The 18969-nt window shown below is 28.6% G+C and overlaps 1 protein-coding gene across 3 annotated transcripts in view; it reads left to right on the top strand.

The window, feature by feature from the left end:
* LOC111639278 (palmitoyltransferase ZDHHC15-like) overlaps positions 1-18969 on the top strand; it is a 76440-nt gene that overhangs the window by 28350 nt on the left and 29121 nt on the right. For all 3 annotated transcript variants that reach the window (XM_023385131.1, XM_023385125.1, XM_023385116.1), the window contains exons 5-9: positions 4175-4244; positions 7191-7223; positions 9753-9873; positions 9969-10098; positions 14753-14879. In XM_023385131.1, coding sequence (XP_023240899.1) covers positions 4175-4244; positions 7191-7223; positions 9753-9873; positions 9969-10098; positions 14753-14879 — 481 coding nt within the window. The remainder of the gene's footprint in view (positions 1-4174; positions 4245-7190; positions 7224-9752; positions 9874-9968; positions 10099-14752; positions 14880-18969) is intronic.

The raw sequence follows: 18969 nt of genomic DNA, 5'->3' as shown, positions 1-18969 counted from the left end.
TTTCCCGCGCGAAAATATTTTATCGCGATTTTAATATACCTTTAATGACGCACGATTAACTCTTAATTGTTTTTTAATGGGAGTTTTTTTTATCAAATTTCATTCATCGTTCTAAAGTAGTAGTGCACGGATTTTACTTCGATAAAGTTATTTAAAGCTAGTTTCTGATGTCAAAAACGACCTCCAATAGTTTTTTAATTTTTTTAAATTAATATATTTTATTATATATACGTTTAATTAAGTCGGGGGGTCGGAAATCGCAATAAAAAAACGTAATTTTTGAAAAATATTTAAAAATATACGGCCAGCTAGTATTCACTCTACTTTAAACCCTTCTCCTCCCGAGACTTCTATGAGAATGTCCCGGGAAATCCCAACACCAGCTGTTCTCCAGGTCATCCAGCTGTAAACACAATGACTCATCGGTGTCAGATTTCACAGAAAGGCGAGACAATGGAAAATAAAGTTTGAAGCTTTTTCTTCAAAATTAACGCATTTCTTTCGTTTTTTTCCCAGTTTTAAATATTTTTTATGTTTAATTACATTAATATTAAAAATTAGTGGGTAGCAAGGGAGTTAATTAATAACAGGATAAACTACTTTTATGTAATAGTGTTTAATTTTTAATTTTAGTAATTCAGCGATTATAAAAAAATGAAATTGTTTATTAGAATAAAAAATAACTAATTAAAAATTTGTTTGCAAACTTTTAAAAGTTGAAATCGTAATTTATTAGAATGTTCACTTCAAAATAGCTAAACAGATCAGTAAAAATCTGTAATTTAATCGTTTTTCAGTTTAAAACATAAAAAATTATAAATAGTTACCCGACGTTTACAGTAAAATACTGGCGCTGACTTGTTGTTGGCACAAGCTTTTTATATTTGTTGTTACGATTTTCCTTGAATGTACTGTACTGCAAGCATATTTTCCCTCTCTCTTCCGTTTTTTTCCGCAACTTCGATACATAGTTTAATAATTAGTTAACTGAAATGACATTGGGTAACAAATATCACTGATTTTGGCAAATTTAGGGCTTAAAAACTGGCAAGATTGATCATGCTTGTAATAAATATTCTGTAGTTATATTTTCGAAAATCAACAGGTAATCCGATAGTTTAACCAATGTTAACTTGCTTATAATTAAAATTTAAAAATTAAAAAGCTGTAAATTTAAAAAAAAATAATTACATTACTAAAAAATTAAAATAAATTTGATTATTTTTTGTGCGAAACAACACCAAAACAATTTTTATAGTTATGTTGCAAAAGAAAGAGATTTGTAGTTACGATTCTCTGCGCTGAACTTCTATATTTTAATAACGTATAATTGTAATTTCGTTTGTTGTTTATTTCTGTATTTATTTTATTTTATAAGTTTTAAGAATCCCAATTTTCGTAATACTATGACTTCATAGGAATACAAGTGTGAGGTTCCGGAATTGTCCGGAACTAAAATAGAAAAACGTAAAATAATTTAATTATTAGAGAAAAAAAGGAATGAACAGAAATTTTTTATAGAAACTTGAGAAATAGTCTAGACCCGTGTTTCTCAACCGCCGGTCCGCAACTCTAATCTGACCAGTCCGCGAAAACTTTAAAAATATATACTTAACCTTCCATGCGTTGTTCTCAAATAGGAAATATGTGGATTATTAATCCGTTTATTGATAGCAAACTAATAGATTGAACGACTTTGAATACGAAAAACTAATCAAATTAAGTTCAGACTTGGGATTTAAAACATTGTTTGAATCAATGCCCATAACACAGTTTTGGATTAAAGTTAAATCTGAATATCCAGTTTTACATAAAAAGGCAGTTAGGATGTTACTACCTTTTTCAACAACGTACTTATGTGAATCAATGTTTTCAGCAATGGTAATGATAAAATTGAAACAACAAAATCATTATAGTATTAGTTCTGCCTCACGCCTTGCAGTTACCGCCTTAACTCCAAGAATTGATGATCTTACTAGCAAAAAAGAAAAGCAGCGATCACATTGATTTGTATACTAATGTACTGGTAAATAAAATAACAAATATTTATTGCTCAATGTAGTTTGCAGTTCTTTTTACAACAGAGAATTTTTTTCAATTAAAAATAATATTGTCACTGGTCCACTTAAAAAAAGCAGATATTTTCCGGTCTGCGATGAGTTTTGGGTTGAGAAACACTGGTCTAGATCATCCTTTCTCAAAGTGGGTGATAACGCCCCTTTGCGGGCACTGGAGGCTTTCATGGGGGCAGTAGAAGGCTCAGTGATTAAATATGAGTTTTATTTCTTCTCATCAAAACATTCTTTGATCTCAGAAATAGGATATGGGTCACACCCTATCTATCCTATCCATATAATAATGCATGTTTAAACATTATATTTGCAATAACTGTTTTTAAGATATGCAACAGATGGTAATGTAAAAAGGTTAAAAAAAAGTTACTCTTTTTGTTGAAAGATTGATTTTAAAATTATGTGTTTCTAAATCAAGAGTTCATTTTAAGCACAGTACAGTACTATTTGTTTATCAAAGAATAATTTTTGTTGATTTTATGTTACCTTGTATTTACTAGATTTACATACAAATAATAATGATAAATGATGATAAAATAAAAAGCTTGTGTTTTGTTTGTAAATTGCTTATTTTTTCATTACATTGAAGTTGTGGATTCTATCAAACATTTTTCTACAGGATGTATGTACTGTATTTTTTTAATGTGGCAGTCTTTGAAGCATATCAACTGTGCAAAAAGAGGGCTAAATGTACTCAATGTTAACAGTAAATGCTGTTTTATTATGTCGATATTCCACACTAAAAAATGTGAGGGTCAGGGAATTTGGACAAAGTTGGTCAGGGAAAATCAGGGAAAGTCAGGGAATTCAAAACAAAAATTTGAGTAGGAACCCTGTAGATATGAAGGTAAAGATTAATTAATTAAACATTACATTGATAAAATTATATGGGTAATTTTGTCCTAACTTTTAAGCTACATCACTTTGATTTATTAAATTATTAGCCTAAGTACAGCTTGAAGACTCTGGTGTTTAGATAATTGGCCACATCTTTATTTCATTAATCACCAATTGCATATGATTTTTTATAAATTTTATATAAAATATAAGTGAGTGTATTTCAATCATTTATGAAACTTTATTTGGAAAATGTTTCAAACGTCTAAATACTTCGTTGCCTTTTTTATATGTATTATGATATTACCGATAGTAATCAGTATTTTAAATGAAGGACATAATTCTAAGATGATAATGATAATTTAGTACAAAAGGAGCCTGGTTTTTCTAATTTCGAAAATGCTTGTGAAACTGTCTAATGTACCATTTTCCTGAAATCTATAGAAAGTGTCAGAAATTTTATCAATTATTTTAATTCAAAATGTTTTCTTTATTTAAAGGAACATAAAAAATTTAAAAACAACAGCTTAAGTTTTTGAGTGAAAAGGGAAATTAATTTTAAATAAAGAATTGTTATTGAACTTTACAGGTTACATTTGATATATTTATTCAATGACTGTATTACTGTTTTAACTTTATAATGATATAAATGCAAATAACATGATTATTTAAAATTTTTAAATACTCAAAAATTAGCATCATTAGCTGGCATGAGATAATATAGCATGATATATTCAAAGTAAAATATCAAAATCAAGCATATCATTATTAATTTAAACAGATTCAGAAATTCTGACTTTTCAGCCATTAGATCAGTGGCTAATAATTTAAAGATTCTATATGGTCAGACCTCGATATAGTATCCTTTTAAATAACACTACTTTTGTACACCATCAACAAATACTCGTCAATGGATCGTCCTCATAAATATTAAGTAGAGAATCCTTCAGAATCTTCAAATTAGTATCTGTGCAATTTATAATGCAAATAACATCATTATATCATCTGATTTTCAAACTCTGAAACTCAAACATATGTAGACTTCATTACTAAATATAATTCATATTTATGTTATTTCAGTTGAGCAAATTCACCTCATTCTCAATTTAGTACCAGTTTCAGAGGCAAACAGATGGCAAAGTTGAAATTTGACTGTGTTTGTTTTAGAAATTTTAATGGTTTTATTAAATGGTTGCACTAATTGTTTTCTGACATTATTTTCAGGTACATTACATAAATTCATAAATTTTTTTTATTTTATATAGCAATTAGATATTGTGAGAAATGCCATCATGTAAAGCCAGACAGAGCACACCATTGTTCAATTTGTGGAATGTAAGTAGAAAAATATAAAAATTATATCTGTAAATATCTGCTTTTGCATTATCAAATATTATTAAAACATGATTAGTGTTAAGCTTATCTTTTATGTAATTTTTTTGTTTTTATGGAAATAGACTAAATCTGTCAGTAAACTGATACTAAGTATATTTAATCAATTATGCAATATATAGTTGATTAAATATACTTCCCAAATTTCTAGTAGATTTCTAGTATTACTGTTTTAGTGTTGTGTAATTGTTAATTTGATATGATTATGATCAATGTGTGTGTTCATACAGTAAATTTTTTTCTCATAAAGTGAAGTATAGTGTAAATGTGAACAGAGTGTTAGTCTTTTTCATCATCAATGTTTTAGCTGACTAAGCAGCCATTTTCAGGATCAAACTCTTAACATACTAAAACATAAAAATAGAATTTAAACAATTTTTTAAAATTTAAAAATTACATAAATCTTAGAACAGCTTCAAAATGTATATAGTTATACAAATCAGTTGAGATGTATATATATATATATAATAAAAATACATTAAAGAAAAACATAAGTTGATGTATACAATAATGTTTAGATGGTGTCAGTAACCCCTATCACTGGTGGCATACCTAATGCACATTTGCCCAAAGTGGCACATAAGGAGAAATCATCTGGCACACAATGTATCATATATGTTTTAAATTTATTGTCTGTCTTTTTCAGTCATCCTTCTGTTCAATAAGTTTCTTTACATTTATTCTAATTAAAGGATATTTGTTTATTAATTGATTAGTGTTGATTACATGTGTGTTCCATGTAATTAATATGTCATCTATGTACCACTTATAGTGTAGAATATTATTCTATATTTTGGGAATGAGAGTATTTTCTAATTCCCTTAATATGAGTTCACACAGTATGACTGCCATGGGACTATACATAGGGCCACCTCTGTTTTGAACCTACAGCTTTCCTTCAAATTTAAAGAAAGATGCAACATAACAATTCTGCTCACTCTGTCATTGTTGGGCACTGTGTGCTCCCCATTTATGTGTGTAATTAATTCCTGTAGTAAAAATTCATAGCATGGCTTCCTTTGTTTCATTTACACTGTGTATATGTTCATTAGAGATGGTACCATTCATTCTAATACAGTTGTACAATTTGGTAGACTTCATTAAACATCCAACAATTCTGTTGATGAATACAATTTTATTTTGTTTTATATTACTTTTTATCCTGCTTGCTTATCGTTGTATCTTTCGTTTTCTTTTTATCAAATAAATAAATGTCTGGATAACTTGGCGTTTGTTTTACTCGTTGTTGTTAGGTTACTGGTGAATAACCTAACTGACTAATTTAATTTACTTTATTTAGGATTATTAGTTAATAGATAAATAAGTGTTTGTAGCACTTTATTGAGGATCTGGGTGAATGAAGATGCTGCCAATAGGACTTGGCAGTGGTAATACAGGCTAGTTCTGCTTATTTTGAATGCTGTTTGTTAAAAAAAATTATTATTATATAATGCTTTATTAATGTAGAACATGCTGTATACATGAAATATAATTTCTTATTGTCCAGATTAATCAAAAAGTGTATTATCTGAAAAGAATGTTTTCAGAACCTCAATAATATTTTGTCAGTACAGGTATACCTCGACTTACGTCGTTCCGATTATACGTCGTTTGTCAAAAAAGTATACGGAAAAATAAAAATCAAGTTTAAGTCATTTTATTCGACTTTACGTCCGTCCGCCACAAATATTGAAGTCGTAATATCACTAGAAAAGCATTTAAAGCACATAAAATCATATTAAAATATATACATTTACAAGTATGTACTGTATTTACAGTACAGTACATNATGTAGAACATGCTGTATACATGAAATATAATTTCTTATTGTCCAGATTAATCAAAAAGTGTATTATCTGAAAAGAATGTTTTCAGAACCTCAATAATATTTTGTCAGTATTCAAATCTCAATAATAATTTGTAGTTCACAAACTCCTAGTAGACTCCCAGTGTTTACCAAAAGTCACTTTTGACCAATGGTGATATGCATTTCCATCAAAAAAAGTGACAACAACAGATATGTGTCCACCTATGACAGTCTACCATTTTGAAAACCCATGCATCGTGCTCCATCTTATTTTTTCATCTCAGTATATTAGAAGAATATGAGGAACAGTTATGACCAACTAGGGACCTATTGATCTGCCTCAGTCAAGCATTACAAACATCTGCTTTGAGTATCATCATCTCCAGTCTATGGTTAATGTTTATGGAATTTTGATAAGGTGACTGGATTATGCCAGTATAAGTTAGAGAGTTCTACCATTAAAAATAATGGATAAATTTGTCTGTGTACAAGATTTTGATTGAGAGGTTTTCAGGAACAAGGCATGTCTATAAATTGAAGTTTTTCTATGTATTATAGTATTGTTAAAACTAAGTCAATATCAAGCATCCATTAATTGATTCATTTATTGAAAATAAAAAAATAATATATATTCAATGTAATATGCAAAATATATGAAGTGTGCAATGCCATAATGTTGTAAATGCCAAAAAACAAACTTTTCAGGAGAGGTAAAAAAACACTTTTTCTAGTGAATAACTTCATTTCAATTTTACAGTAAAATGGTAAAAAAAACTCACTAGGTTACATATTCTCTGGAATATAAAAATGATGTAAATATAAGCTGTAATGTTTTAAGTGCCAAAAGTCACATGACTTGCATGTTGATGCTTTAAACGTGGCTTCACATAAGTTCAACTTCAAAATACAGTTACTTATAGCACCACTATTGCCATAATATAACACTACGCACTCAGACATAAGTGTGTATATGACTTGTGGTTAAATTATTGTAATGTAATAAATATATGATTTTATATAAAGTATATGATATTGAGTAATGTTGAACCTGACTAATTATTATTGTTACTTTCTTCAAATAGGTGTATTCTAAAAATGGATCATCACTGCCCTTGGTATGTATATAAAAATTAATTAATTTATAATAATGGCATCTAATGTCTACCTCTGGTAGCAAATTACTTTGTATTAATTGTTAAATTAGTGGTTATAGCTCGATTATTTAAGATGATTGTTTTTGGTTATGTTTCTATATACATATTGGGCTCTGCGATGTTTGATATACTTAAAGATTTTATAATTAAATATTCCATTTGACTTTTAGTACTGCTAAATTTATACTATTTAGGAGTATTTACTAAAATATTGATGGTGCTATTTCATATTTTTAATTTTGACATATTTTTTCAAGACTTTTTCTTATGATATAAGAATTTGTGATGAGTAGTTATGATATTTTTGATGAGATTAGTATAACCTATACATGTATTTTTGAAAATGTGGCCTACAAAGACCAATGAAGAGTCCATATTTATAGAATATTACTTTCAAAAACAAGATCTCAATATTTTTGCTACATAAAAGCTTTTGTAGTAGCTATTGTGATCTGATAATTGTGAATGTCAGCTTAATTAATCAAAGAATATTGAATATTTTCAGAAATACTATACTTAAAATTGACATTATAATAAAGACCTATATTTGTAAATAATAATAATTTTTATTTTATTAAGTAGAGAGGCTAGAGTACTTCCTATTATTCCAAATTACTCACTATGACAGTTGTACAAACTCAGACTTGACCCTTTATTAATTTTAACTTATATTTTTTACAGTTTCATTTTGAAATCCCTCTTCAGCTTAAATACAAATTAAGTACAATTAAAATGATGCAGATACATAATAATTCATTTTAATATAAATAGCATACTATAAATTTAAACAAGTACTGTACACTTGCTTATTATAATTGACATTTGCAAGATAAGGTAAAACACTATTTGGTGACGTATGCCAATAATTAAACATAAAATTCTAAAACACTGAATAGCTGCTATTAAATAAATTCTATAATAAATTAAATTATATGTAACGCTTTTTTAAAAATAAATATGCATAAAAACATCTACATCTTAAAAAAATTAAATCTTGAAAAAAGAAGAATAACGATTGGAAATATTCTGTCTTCTCTACTCATCCATATACTGACAAGTAATTTAAATTCTTTATTTTATTGAATTATTAATGAAAATTACATAAAGAGATAAAGTAAAAGTAAAATTTTTAAATCAATTCTCTTTTTATTTAAGTTTTTGGTTAAGTAGTCTAATACAATGGTTTCCAAAGTGGGCGCTACCAACCCCTGTGGGCAGTGACTTAATCTAGTAGGGCGAAAAGAAGCAGGGGGTGCTGGAGGCATTGTAATGACCAAATAGTGACCATAGACAAGTGTGAAATCTGGAATTTTTACCGAATTTTCTGATTAATATACAGCATTTTTTTAAACCCCCAATTAAATTTCCTTTAAATTCTAAACTAAAACCTAACTTAAAAAAAGGGAAAAATTCCGATCTCCCCTTTCGTTTAAAGTAAACATCCATCCATTTCGAAACTAATCCCACATTCCAACTCCAAAGTTGATAGTTAGCATGGGCCCGGGAACAACTTTGACCCATCCGCGTACCTTTTACCTCACAACAATTGGTCACATGACCATTCTCCCACGATGAAACTATAAAAACCACTTGCTTCCCCCTCTCAGGGGAGTCGTTCATCTGCCGTCACTTTAATACTGTGTCCTACGAATATTGTGTCCAATTGATATATTGTGTCCTGCAAAATTATTATCCTTATTCTAAAAACCCGTTGGATATCATAATCTTTTTCCTCAAGAATATTAAAAGACATAAAGAGGTATGGAACAAATTTTTGTGAACTCTCTCTCGGCTCTTCGTGTTTCAGGGACTCAGATTTTTCCCTTTGAAATTAGTTATTGTAATATCTATGTAGCTAATAAATCTTTGTTATCTTGTTAAATTGTTGTCCTCTTTTACTCGTATATCACCTGTCTTCTTACCGACGGCACTCCTCCCTCCGCCACTCGACCCAAAACATAAAATCCTGTTACAGCGGGAAAGGGATAAACTTTCATTCATCCTGACAGTGAGAAGGTTTAACAACCTGTTGCCGGATCGGGAGTCCTACACCCTCCCGGCGGTTCACACAAGTATTAGGGATCACTGACAACCTTCCCATTTCCTCCATTAAAATGAGTAAGAAGAAGCATTGCGTTTAATGGTTTTCAGATGTTGAGAACAATATACAGTAAGGACACAAAATGTGAGGTTCATAGAAAATTTTTTCTAAGAATATTTCCAAACCTTCCTCACAGGTCTAGTAAATATTGGGTATAAGTTTATGGAACCAAGGGGCAGTGGCTCGAAAAAGTTTGGGAATCACTGGTCTAACATATATATTTTACAATTAGAAATTATTTAATTTTACTGAGTTTTATTGTTTTTTTTTTTTTTTGTTGTTGTTGTTGTTTTTAACCCAGTCTAATTTATTTATTTTAATACATTAATCTATAAGATTATATAAAGAAACAAATTGAGTGATAAATAAAGATTAATTTTTTATTATAGGGTTAATAACTGTGTATCATTTACAAATTACAAATTCTTTATATTATTTCTGGGCTATGCATTAATATATTGTGTCTTCATTGCCGCAACAACACTTCAATATTTTATAAAATTTTGGACAGTGAGTATAATTACTTTTATATTATATGAATAACTTTTGTAATTCACTAAAGGACCTTATTTATCATCATATAAAAATATTTTTTTCTTTTACAGAATGACTTGGAAGGTTGGGGAAAATTTCACATATTATTTCTTTTCTTTGTTTCTGTGATGTTTGCTATCAGTTTAGTATCACTGTTTGGTTATCACTGTTACTTAGTATCTGTGAACAGATCAACTCTTGGTATGTCTAATTTTTGAATTTATTGTCCTAAAGTTTTTATTTGATATAGTTAAAATATATTAAAGATTATTTATAAATTGAAACTGCATTATATATTTTTAGTTAATCTCAGGAATAATAACTTTCAGTTAATATCACTAATAACAGTGAATATTTACATTGTATTTTCCATTGTAAAATGATTTACTACCACCTTGTGAACAATCAGCTTATGCTGTAAAGTAAGGTTGTAACAGTAGCCCATTGGAAATAGTCATTTGTTTATAACAGGCAATAAGATGTAGCAAAGCAATTCTACTTTATCAAATATGGTCACTAAGAAAAAGAGGTTTTGATTTTCTAATACTGTGAAAGACAAAATGATTCATGAACAGTTTAATGTTTGTGGGGATACTTCAAATGATGAAAATGAACTAAGGAGGATTGTGAATTCTGTATTATTTCGAGGTATACTGACATACAAAGCACAAACTAAGCTAAATTGATAGAACCTGATAGCTATTTGTATTTTTAGATTCAAATTTCATAACTAAGATTATTTGCTTGATAATCTTAAAGTAACAAAGAGTGGTTGTCAATGATTGAATATTGACAACAATCTTTTTCAAAATATAACATTAATATAAAGAGCTATAGTTCAAATGCTACTTATAGTGATCATAGGTATTAGTATCAATGCGACATTAGACTATTTGTAAACTTATAATGGAAAATACATGGGAGAGTCAAAAAATAAGTTGCAATTGGTAAGAACTTTTTTGTTGATAAATTCCTCTGCCTGCTTCTTGCCTGTGTTTGGTGAGCTTTTTGCTGAGGTCTACTTTTGTGTTTCTTGGGCTCTGTTGAATGTTTTTCATGCTGTTTTTTGTCATTTTAGTTAGCATTTGTGTTACTGCTCAGATTTTGAGTCAGTTTTTTGTTCTCAATGGGCTAGATTTTTCATTTTCACATGTTTTTTCATCTGTTAGACTTAGCTGTTAGGCTTGGCTAGCTCTGTTTCTGTTTTGGTGTTCCCAGGCAGAAAGGGTTAGTTTCTTGATTTAATCAATTTAATTTTACTCCTTTTCAACTTTCATTCAATTTCCTTCTAGTTTTTTGCTGAATTCTTTTGTAAATTTTCAGTTTTTAGGGTGTTTTTCAGTTAGTTAGTCAGTCTTATCTTAGTTTAGGTATAAGTTAGATAGTTTTCTTTTTGTAGTTAGTTAGGTCTTCAGGTGTTTAGCTTCCCCTATAATTTTGGTTTCTCTTGGTCAACCAGTTTTCGAGTTTTTTGGGTTTTTCTGGTTTTACTGCATTGCGGTATTTTATCTGAATTGTAGTATTTTTGGTTTTTCAGGTTTTTCTGCGTTTTTCTCCAGCCCTTTCAGTTGTAAATTTATATGTAAGCCTTACTAGGCCAGTTTCAACTGCCTAGCTGTTTTCATAGCTTTTTTGGTGTTAGTTAGTATTTTGGCTTTTTTCTGGTTTCTGTTTTTTGTAGTTAATTTTCCCTTTGTAATTCATTCCCTTAGTATGTGCTTTGTTCCCCCCGTTAGTTTCATCTTTCTAGGCTTCCCATTTTCGGGTTTTTTGGTTATACTGCTTTGCAGTATTTTGGTTGTCGGTTCTCCTGTTCTTTTTCTTGGTTTAAGTTATAAGTTATTAGTTTTAAGATAGTTTAAGTAGTATAAGGGCAGATGGTGTGTCCATCTAGTTCTGGAAACACTGGGGCAGAGAGCCCACGCTTGGATGTCTTGTCAGCCCGTGAAAAGCTTAGGGAGCTTTTGAACATTATTTTGGGAAACTGTCCAGAAGACTGCAGTAATTAAGTTAAATGGGTAGGGTAATCTTTTATTCACAGGATGTAGTCTGGTTTACAGATGGAAGGGACATCAGTTTTGACATTTGTGGGAGCAGCTAGGTAGGGCTTCTTTGTCCCACTGTTTTGAGCAGAGTTGCTAGCTATTATTTAGTGTATTTGCACTATTTTACGTAGAGGTCCTCTTAATAAGACTATTCACATTGTTTTTGACAGTCAGGCTCTCATAAAGGCACTAGATTCTTGTCAGATTTCTTCAGCACTTCTGTTTGTGCCTCAATGAACTGGCTACCCATAATAGGGTCTTTTTCTTGTGGATGCCAGGAAATGAGGATATTGCTGGTAATATAAGTGCTGACTTAATGGCCAAACAGGATGTTTCATATAATTTTGAAGGGTCCAATCCAGTTGTTGGTATTTTCTATAATACATTTTAGAGCTGTTATACATTGGACTACTCCAATCAACCTAAGCAATGGAAGTTAACTTCTGGTTTAAAACTGAGCAAATGTCTTTTGCCTAACCTGCTCTAAAGGCCAATTAAGGATTTCCCATCTTTTGACAGGAATCATGTTTGCTGTTTGGTCAACATTGTTACTGGTTTTGATTACTTTTGTAAACATCTGTACCAACTGAAACTCTTCTCCTCAGCCATCTGCTGAGGAAACTCCTTTGCATCTTATTTGTGAATGTGCAGATCTTTGCTCGGGTAGGCTTGTCCATCTGGGTTTCACTTTGTTAGGCCCTTGTAAAGTTCATCAATTGTTCAGCCTTGTTAAGACTTCAGAAGTCTGCTTTTTTTTTTTTTTTTTTTTTTAAGAGGTCAGACTTCTGAAGTAAATCTCTCATGGGATGCATAAGGACTTTTTAGGTCAAAACACACTTAGCGTACTCTTGCTCTTACTTACATAATCCACACTCTACCCATAATAGTGATAGTTGAATAGAAAGTAACTGCATTTAGACCATTCATTATGTCATATTTACCATAATGACTTCCTTCTAACAGCTGCTATTGTCTTTAATTCTGCAAGTCAAAACATGTAGTTTACTTTTTGTTTTTATATTGTCTACTTGGACCTTGTTTATTAATGGGACTTGTTATACTGGTGTAGTTTCTGATTGCTAAAAAGCATTAATGTAGTTTACTTTTTTCTTTGTTTTTTACTATCACACATTCACTAATGAAATCTATAAAATAAAATAAATTAGTCTTACATTGGTAAAAAATTATTACATAAAAAACTTCAAAATTTAAACTATTAGATGTTATTTACTTCTTGTTTTTAACATTTGTATATCTTTAGTCACTGAAGTAGAAAACTGCATCAGTCTTTAGGACCACACTGCATTTTAAAATTGCATGTTCTTTTTGTGTAAATGATGTGATAACTACTAATTGAAAATATTACTTTGCATATTTTAACTTTCAAAAAAGTTGATCATGGACAATTTTATTAAAAAATGAAGTGAAAAATTTCAAAGTTCAGAAATGAAATCAAAAATTAATAAATAAATAAATAAAAAGCAAAGAATGAAAGAAAATAAAAAGAATTTTCTTTGCATTTTATTGGCTGCTTGTATAAACAATATTTTGTTATTGTATATTATATACATTAATTAAATGTTGTTACATTTCAATAACAATATTTTGTTATTGTATATTATATACATTAATTAAATGTTGTTACATTTTGTTTAGTATTAACTAGTGATGTAATGAATATTCGGTTACTATTCAGCCTATTTTTCGCTATTCGGCCGCATACCGAATACCTAAAAACAGAAGTAAGAAATAACGAAAGCACAGTAAATTAATCATTTTGGTATTTAGATTTAATGTTATCGGGTTAGTGTTGTTTGTTTATATTTATTTATAACTTATAACATGCACAAAATAAAAAAAGAAAATAATATTAGTCATATGTATTCACAATTTATAATTACAACGGTCAGCACATGTACACACCTATTTGTTTGAGAATTATCGCACATCTGAGGGTCTGACCCTGCCTGTCCTTCTTTTTAAGTGCTCGTCTTTGCTTTTCCCTTTCTCTTTCCTCTATCGCTCTAGTCCACGTATGCCTATGCACACATCATAATATGCGTTTGTGATACTTTTGATTCGTCACTTTTCCGTCGTAGATTTCCCATTTTACAATTATGTGACTCATAGCACGGTGAAAAGAGACAGATAGGACGTCGGTATAAGTCTCAGTTATGATTTCGCTGATTCAATACAGCTTGGTAGCCCGAACGGCCCCAGGATTTCGCCCGCGCACACTAAGTGACTTTCAGTATGAGCATTTAGCTTTCCAAAGTCTATGACAACAATTGTTTGGCATTGACGGCTGTGAATTTCGCACCAATAAGCTGCCTCGACTTGTTCGATTATGCTATCAACTCAATTTCATATTCATTTTTACATTTTCGCGGTCCTTCTCTGTTCTCTTTCCACTATTTACACGTGTAGGTCATTTCATTGCTATCCACATTTGATATCATTTATCACATACTGCCATGACATTCTTGTCTGTCTGCTACAACTGTCAAGAATTAACACGATTGTTGAAGCGTAGTGATAGCAGGCCAATAGAGAGCAGGGTCCTTGCCATAATGCGGTTTGCGCGCCAATTTTCGTACGTGCGTTAATCAAACCAAATAGTTTGGCCAAATATTTGACTATTTGGCCACGCACCTGGCCGAATATTCGGTATTCGGCCTGAGGCCGAATATACTATTCATTTCGACACTAATATTAGCCTTATCAGTTACACATCTTCATCAATTGAATTATTGTTTATTTAAATTATTTTGTTATTCTGTAATATAGATTTTTAATTTTTTTTTCAACAGAATCCTTTCGACCTCCTATATTCAGATATGGTCCCGATAAAAATGGGTTTAGTTTGGGTAAATATGCTAATTTTATTGAAGTTTTTGGAGAAGACAAACAAAAATGGTTTCTTCCTTTTGCTACAAGGTAAGTATTGCATGGATTTATTTTATGAATATAATAATTCTTTTCTTTTCTATTATATAACACGTTTTTGGTTTTAAATTGGAAATTTTAACAAAAATCTCTATTTGCCAAAAGATCTTAGCAAATTAAATATTTATCTTTTATCATTTTGATTGATATTAATTATTATATTTAAAACAAAAAATTATTAACAGAACTGTCAAAATACTGCAATTCATTTTGTTTAAAATTAATATCTATAATACAAATTATAGTAAACATTTACATTGGATGAATATGTTTGAATATTTATGTAGAAATACACAAATTTTTACACAAACAAATTTAGCCATTTTAATTTAAATATAATTAGTTTAAAAGCATTATTTGATAAAGTTTTATTTTAAAAACATTCTTTTAATTATAATGAACATACAATCCACAGAAAAAACATTAGCAAAGTTTTCTTTATATCATACAAAGTGCAAACAGAGATTTAGCTTTCCTATATGATTGGAAACAGCTGTATCTCTTTTGTAATATTCTCCTTAATTCAAAAATTTTTTAATTTATGGAATTGCAAATGTTAAATACGATTAAAAGTAGATTACAGGGAGTTATTAAAAGAGAATAACTTGATCTAAGCTATATATAGTTTTATTATGATTTCACCTCATATAACATAATTTCTTATTGATATTTTGACAGATCTAAAACAAATGGAACAAAATATAAAATATGTGTTTAATTTCAAAACACAGTAAACCTCTAATGTGACCACTTTGAGCTAGTTTCTTCAGTGGTCACATTAGCAGATTTCACTATATATTATGTTTTAAACATCAGTAAACTATACACAATATTATTAAACTGCATAGATTTTATGAATATCTCAAATATTTGATCAAAAGAGTATGATGGAAAATTGGAGTGTGATGAATTCAATTTCACCATGTTGTTAAATGATAAAAAATTAAATGTGTATTATTCAATTTTGATGCATTTGAAAATTGAAATATAATTACAAAATAATGCATTAGTGATAATCTTATTGTACTGCACATGCATAATCCATTATGTTGGATAATTTATCCAATTTAATTCATATTAATTATTTTATATTTTATTAGGATTGTTTTTTTTTTCTTATCATCTGCATATCCTCTGGTGACTTTTTTTATTTTCTCTTTAGTAGGACTAGTAGAGAAAATATATTGTAAACTGTGTCTGCATCTGTGCTGTTTCTATCAAAATTATAGTCTTTCATCAGATACAATGCTTATGTAAATGTTATCACAAAATAAATTAGTAAGGATTCTTTGCAAATTATTATTAGATAAGAATAGTATTATTTTTTCAAATTCACATATTTTTTATCAAAGAATTATTTGAATTATGCATTTAATACTTACTTGATATACTATACTAACAGGCAATTCTATAGATGTTCAAAAAAATGTATATGTTATGTTATGATTGAGATAGTAAAAATTTTAATTTTCAAATTCTTTAAGTTTGTAGTCATCAGTTTACAACACACATTTGAAATTTTGTTGTTAGTTTATCTTTTAGTACCATAAACATTTTGCATTTAAAATAATAAAGTGCATTATAAATCTAATTATTTCATTTTAGTTGTATATATCTCAAATAAAATAAAATTTAAATTGATAATTTTTGCTTAGATGAAAGTTTTGTGAAAGTTTATTCAGAGTTGAAATGTGGAATTTTATTTGCACAGTGAAATTCCTTTAAGCCAGCACTTCCAGCATGTCATTGGGGTTATTGGCATGTTTTTCTTTACTGTTGTCATCGACAACTTCCAATATAAATATTGTGGAAACAGAGGAAGACCAGGAGACATGACAATGCTAGGTAAAACCAGTTAGCTTGTGCATGATTTTTCTAAAGACTTCCAAGGACACTAGTGCACAAGTTTGATATGAGAAGAGAAATATGTGGGATACTTGGAATTGGTAATTATCATGGAAACTGCTACTGTAGAATACCGTTAGTGTACTTTGATAATTTAGAGCTCATCTGTATTTGCATGCAATAAAAATGTACAAAGCACAAAGTAAGAATAATGTTCTTGTTTCAAGCCAGCTAAGAGTAAGAATAGCCTGAAAAAATTGAAATAGCATGTTAAACAATCATAAACAGCAGATTTGTACAGTTTTACATGTGATATGTAAAATAGTGTCCAGAGAAAAAAACCAGAAAAACATCATAAGGCAATGTATTCAATAAACTGGCTTGCATCAGTCCTGACAATGCTGGGTTAACAGTATTTCACTGTACTTTGTTTACTGTGATTTATTGTACAATAAGAAAGATTTTTAAATAGTAGTAAGTCACAAATTGATATATTTTTTTTGTTTTATGGACATTGTAGGGTTTTTAATCTTGTTAATTATTTCTGCTAATACAAAAAATAACATATATGCATTTCGAGTTTAAATTATCAGTATAATTTGCTCCAGTTTAAATTAGTTTGATAACACTAACTCTGTAATTTAAACAGATTGTTACAAATGGTAATATAGTAATGTTTTATCATATATTTTCTATTTTTTGGTTAATTGTTGATTTAGATAATTGAATCGTAATTATATGATACTATTATAGATATTTCATTGAATTTTTTTTTCCTCTTTCAATTATATTTTTCAATGCACATTATACATCCATATATTAAATAAAATTGAAAACAAAATTTTTGTATTGAGAACATAAAATTTTCGTAACTACTATAATTTGCATTTTTCAAAAATTAAATTTTTATGTTTAAGAAGTTATAAAAATTAACAGAGATCAAAATTACTTAATACAAAGCTTAAAATATAAACTATAATATATGTTGTATGTTATATTATGTAAAAATTGTTGTAAGAAGTAAAATTCCTCATTAGTGATAAAGCAAGAAAGAAGGATTGTGATGTTATGAATTATACACCAATCAAAATAAATTTAAATTCATATTCTTGGAAAAACATAATAAATTTTGCCAATTTGTTGATTTATATATAGTGTTGTTTAATTTTATTATGTCAAAATGAAGATAAATAGCTTTGTGGTGTCTTAAATTTCACTGTTATATATTTCAAAAAGATTTTGTTTACTTTCCTTTTTTTCTTTTGAAAATTGTTCATGTTATTCATGTTTGTATTTTTTTTACATGATTATCATTGTTTTATAATAATTTTTTTCATAATTAAAAACAAATCATTTATCACACTTCAATTTAGTGTTCAGTTTAAGTTATGCATCTATAAAACTGTTTTAAGTAAATGTTCATTTAACTTAATTTCAAGAACTTTAATATTTCTATCAGAGTTTATGTTTTTCTTATTAAATTTGAATACACAATATACTTTCATTAATTTAAACTCGAGGATATGAAATAATTCCAAATGATTTAATATTAAATTTTCAAAAATGTCTGACAAAGCAGTAAAAATTGAAGAAACATTATTAACATTTTTCAAGTAGGAAGACAAAAACCACAATATATTTGTCTATTCACTGGAGGATAAGCTAAATCATATAATAATATTTTGAGAATGTATCAAGTGCATCGAATCTATATAAGTATGTCTCTGCCAAAAAATTTCCAATCGGTTTTAATAGCTTTTTTTACTACAATTGGAAATCTTTTCATGATACTTTTTTAGATCTTGTTTACTTGATATGTCTTAAGAATATTATTGTGTATTTATTGATTCGTAGAAAATTAAATACAAAAATTTTACAGATAAATTATTCTTTACAAATTAATTCGATTTTATCTCTAATAAAATGGTAGTTAAAATTCCATAAAGAATTTTTTTATCTGTATAAGATTAAAAGGGGAAAATAAACTGTAAGACATGACTCAAATTGTCTACTAGATTATTTGATTAATTCATCTTTCTCATATTTACAAAGGAAACATCATCTGTAATGCATGGTGCAATTATAGTTTTGTTTAAATTTCTGACTGAAAAGTGTCTAAAAATCATTTAATTAATACATACGTAGTATTAATTAATATCTGTGGACAGTATAAGCTACTAAATTCAAATTATCGAAAAAATACATTTATCATAAAATAATTTTTATCAGAATAATT

This window comes from Centruroides sculpturatus, unplaced genomic scaffold (assembly GCF_000671375.1).
Source record: "Centruroides sculpturatus isolate CEXI.00-Female unplaced genomic scaffold, Cexi_2.0 scaffold186, whole genome shotgun sequence".
In the NCBI taxonomy this organism is placed as follows: Eukaryota; Metazoa; Arthropoda; class Arachnida; order Scorpiones; family Buthidae; genus Centruroides; species Centruroides sculpturatus.
This window is presented reverse-complemented; position numbering and strand designations above follow the sequence as displayed.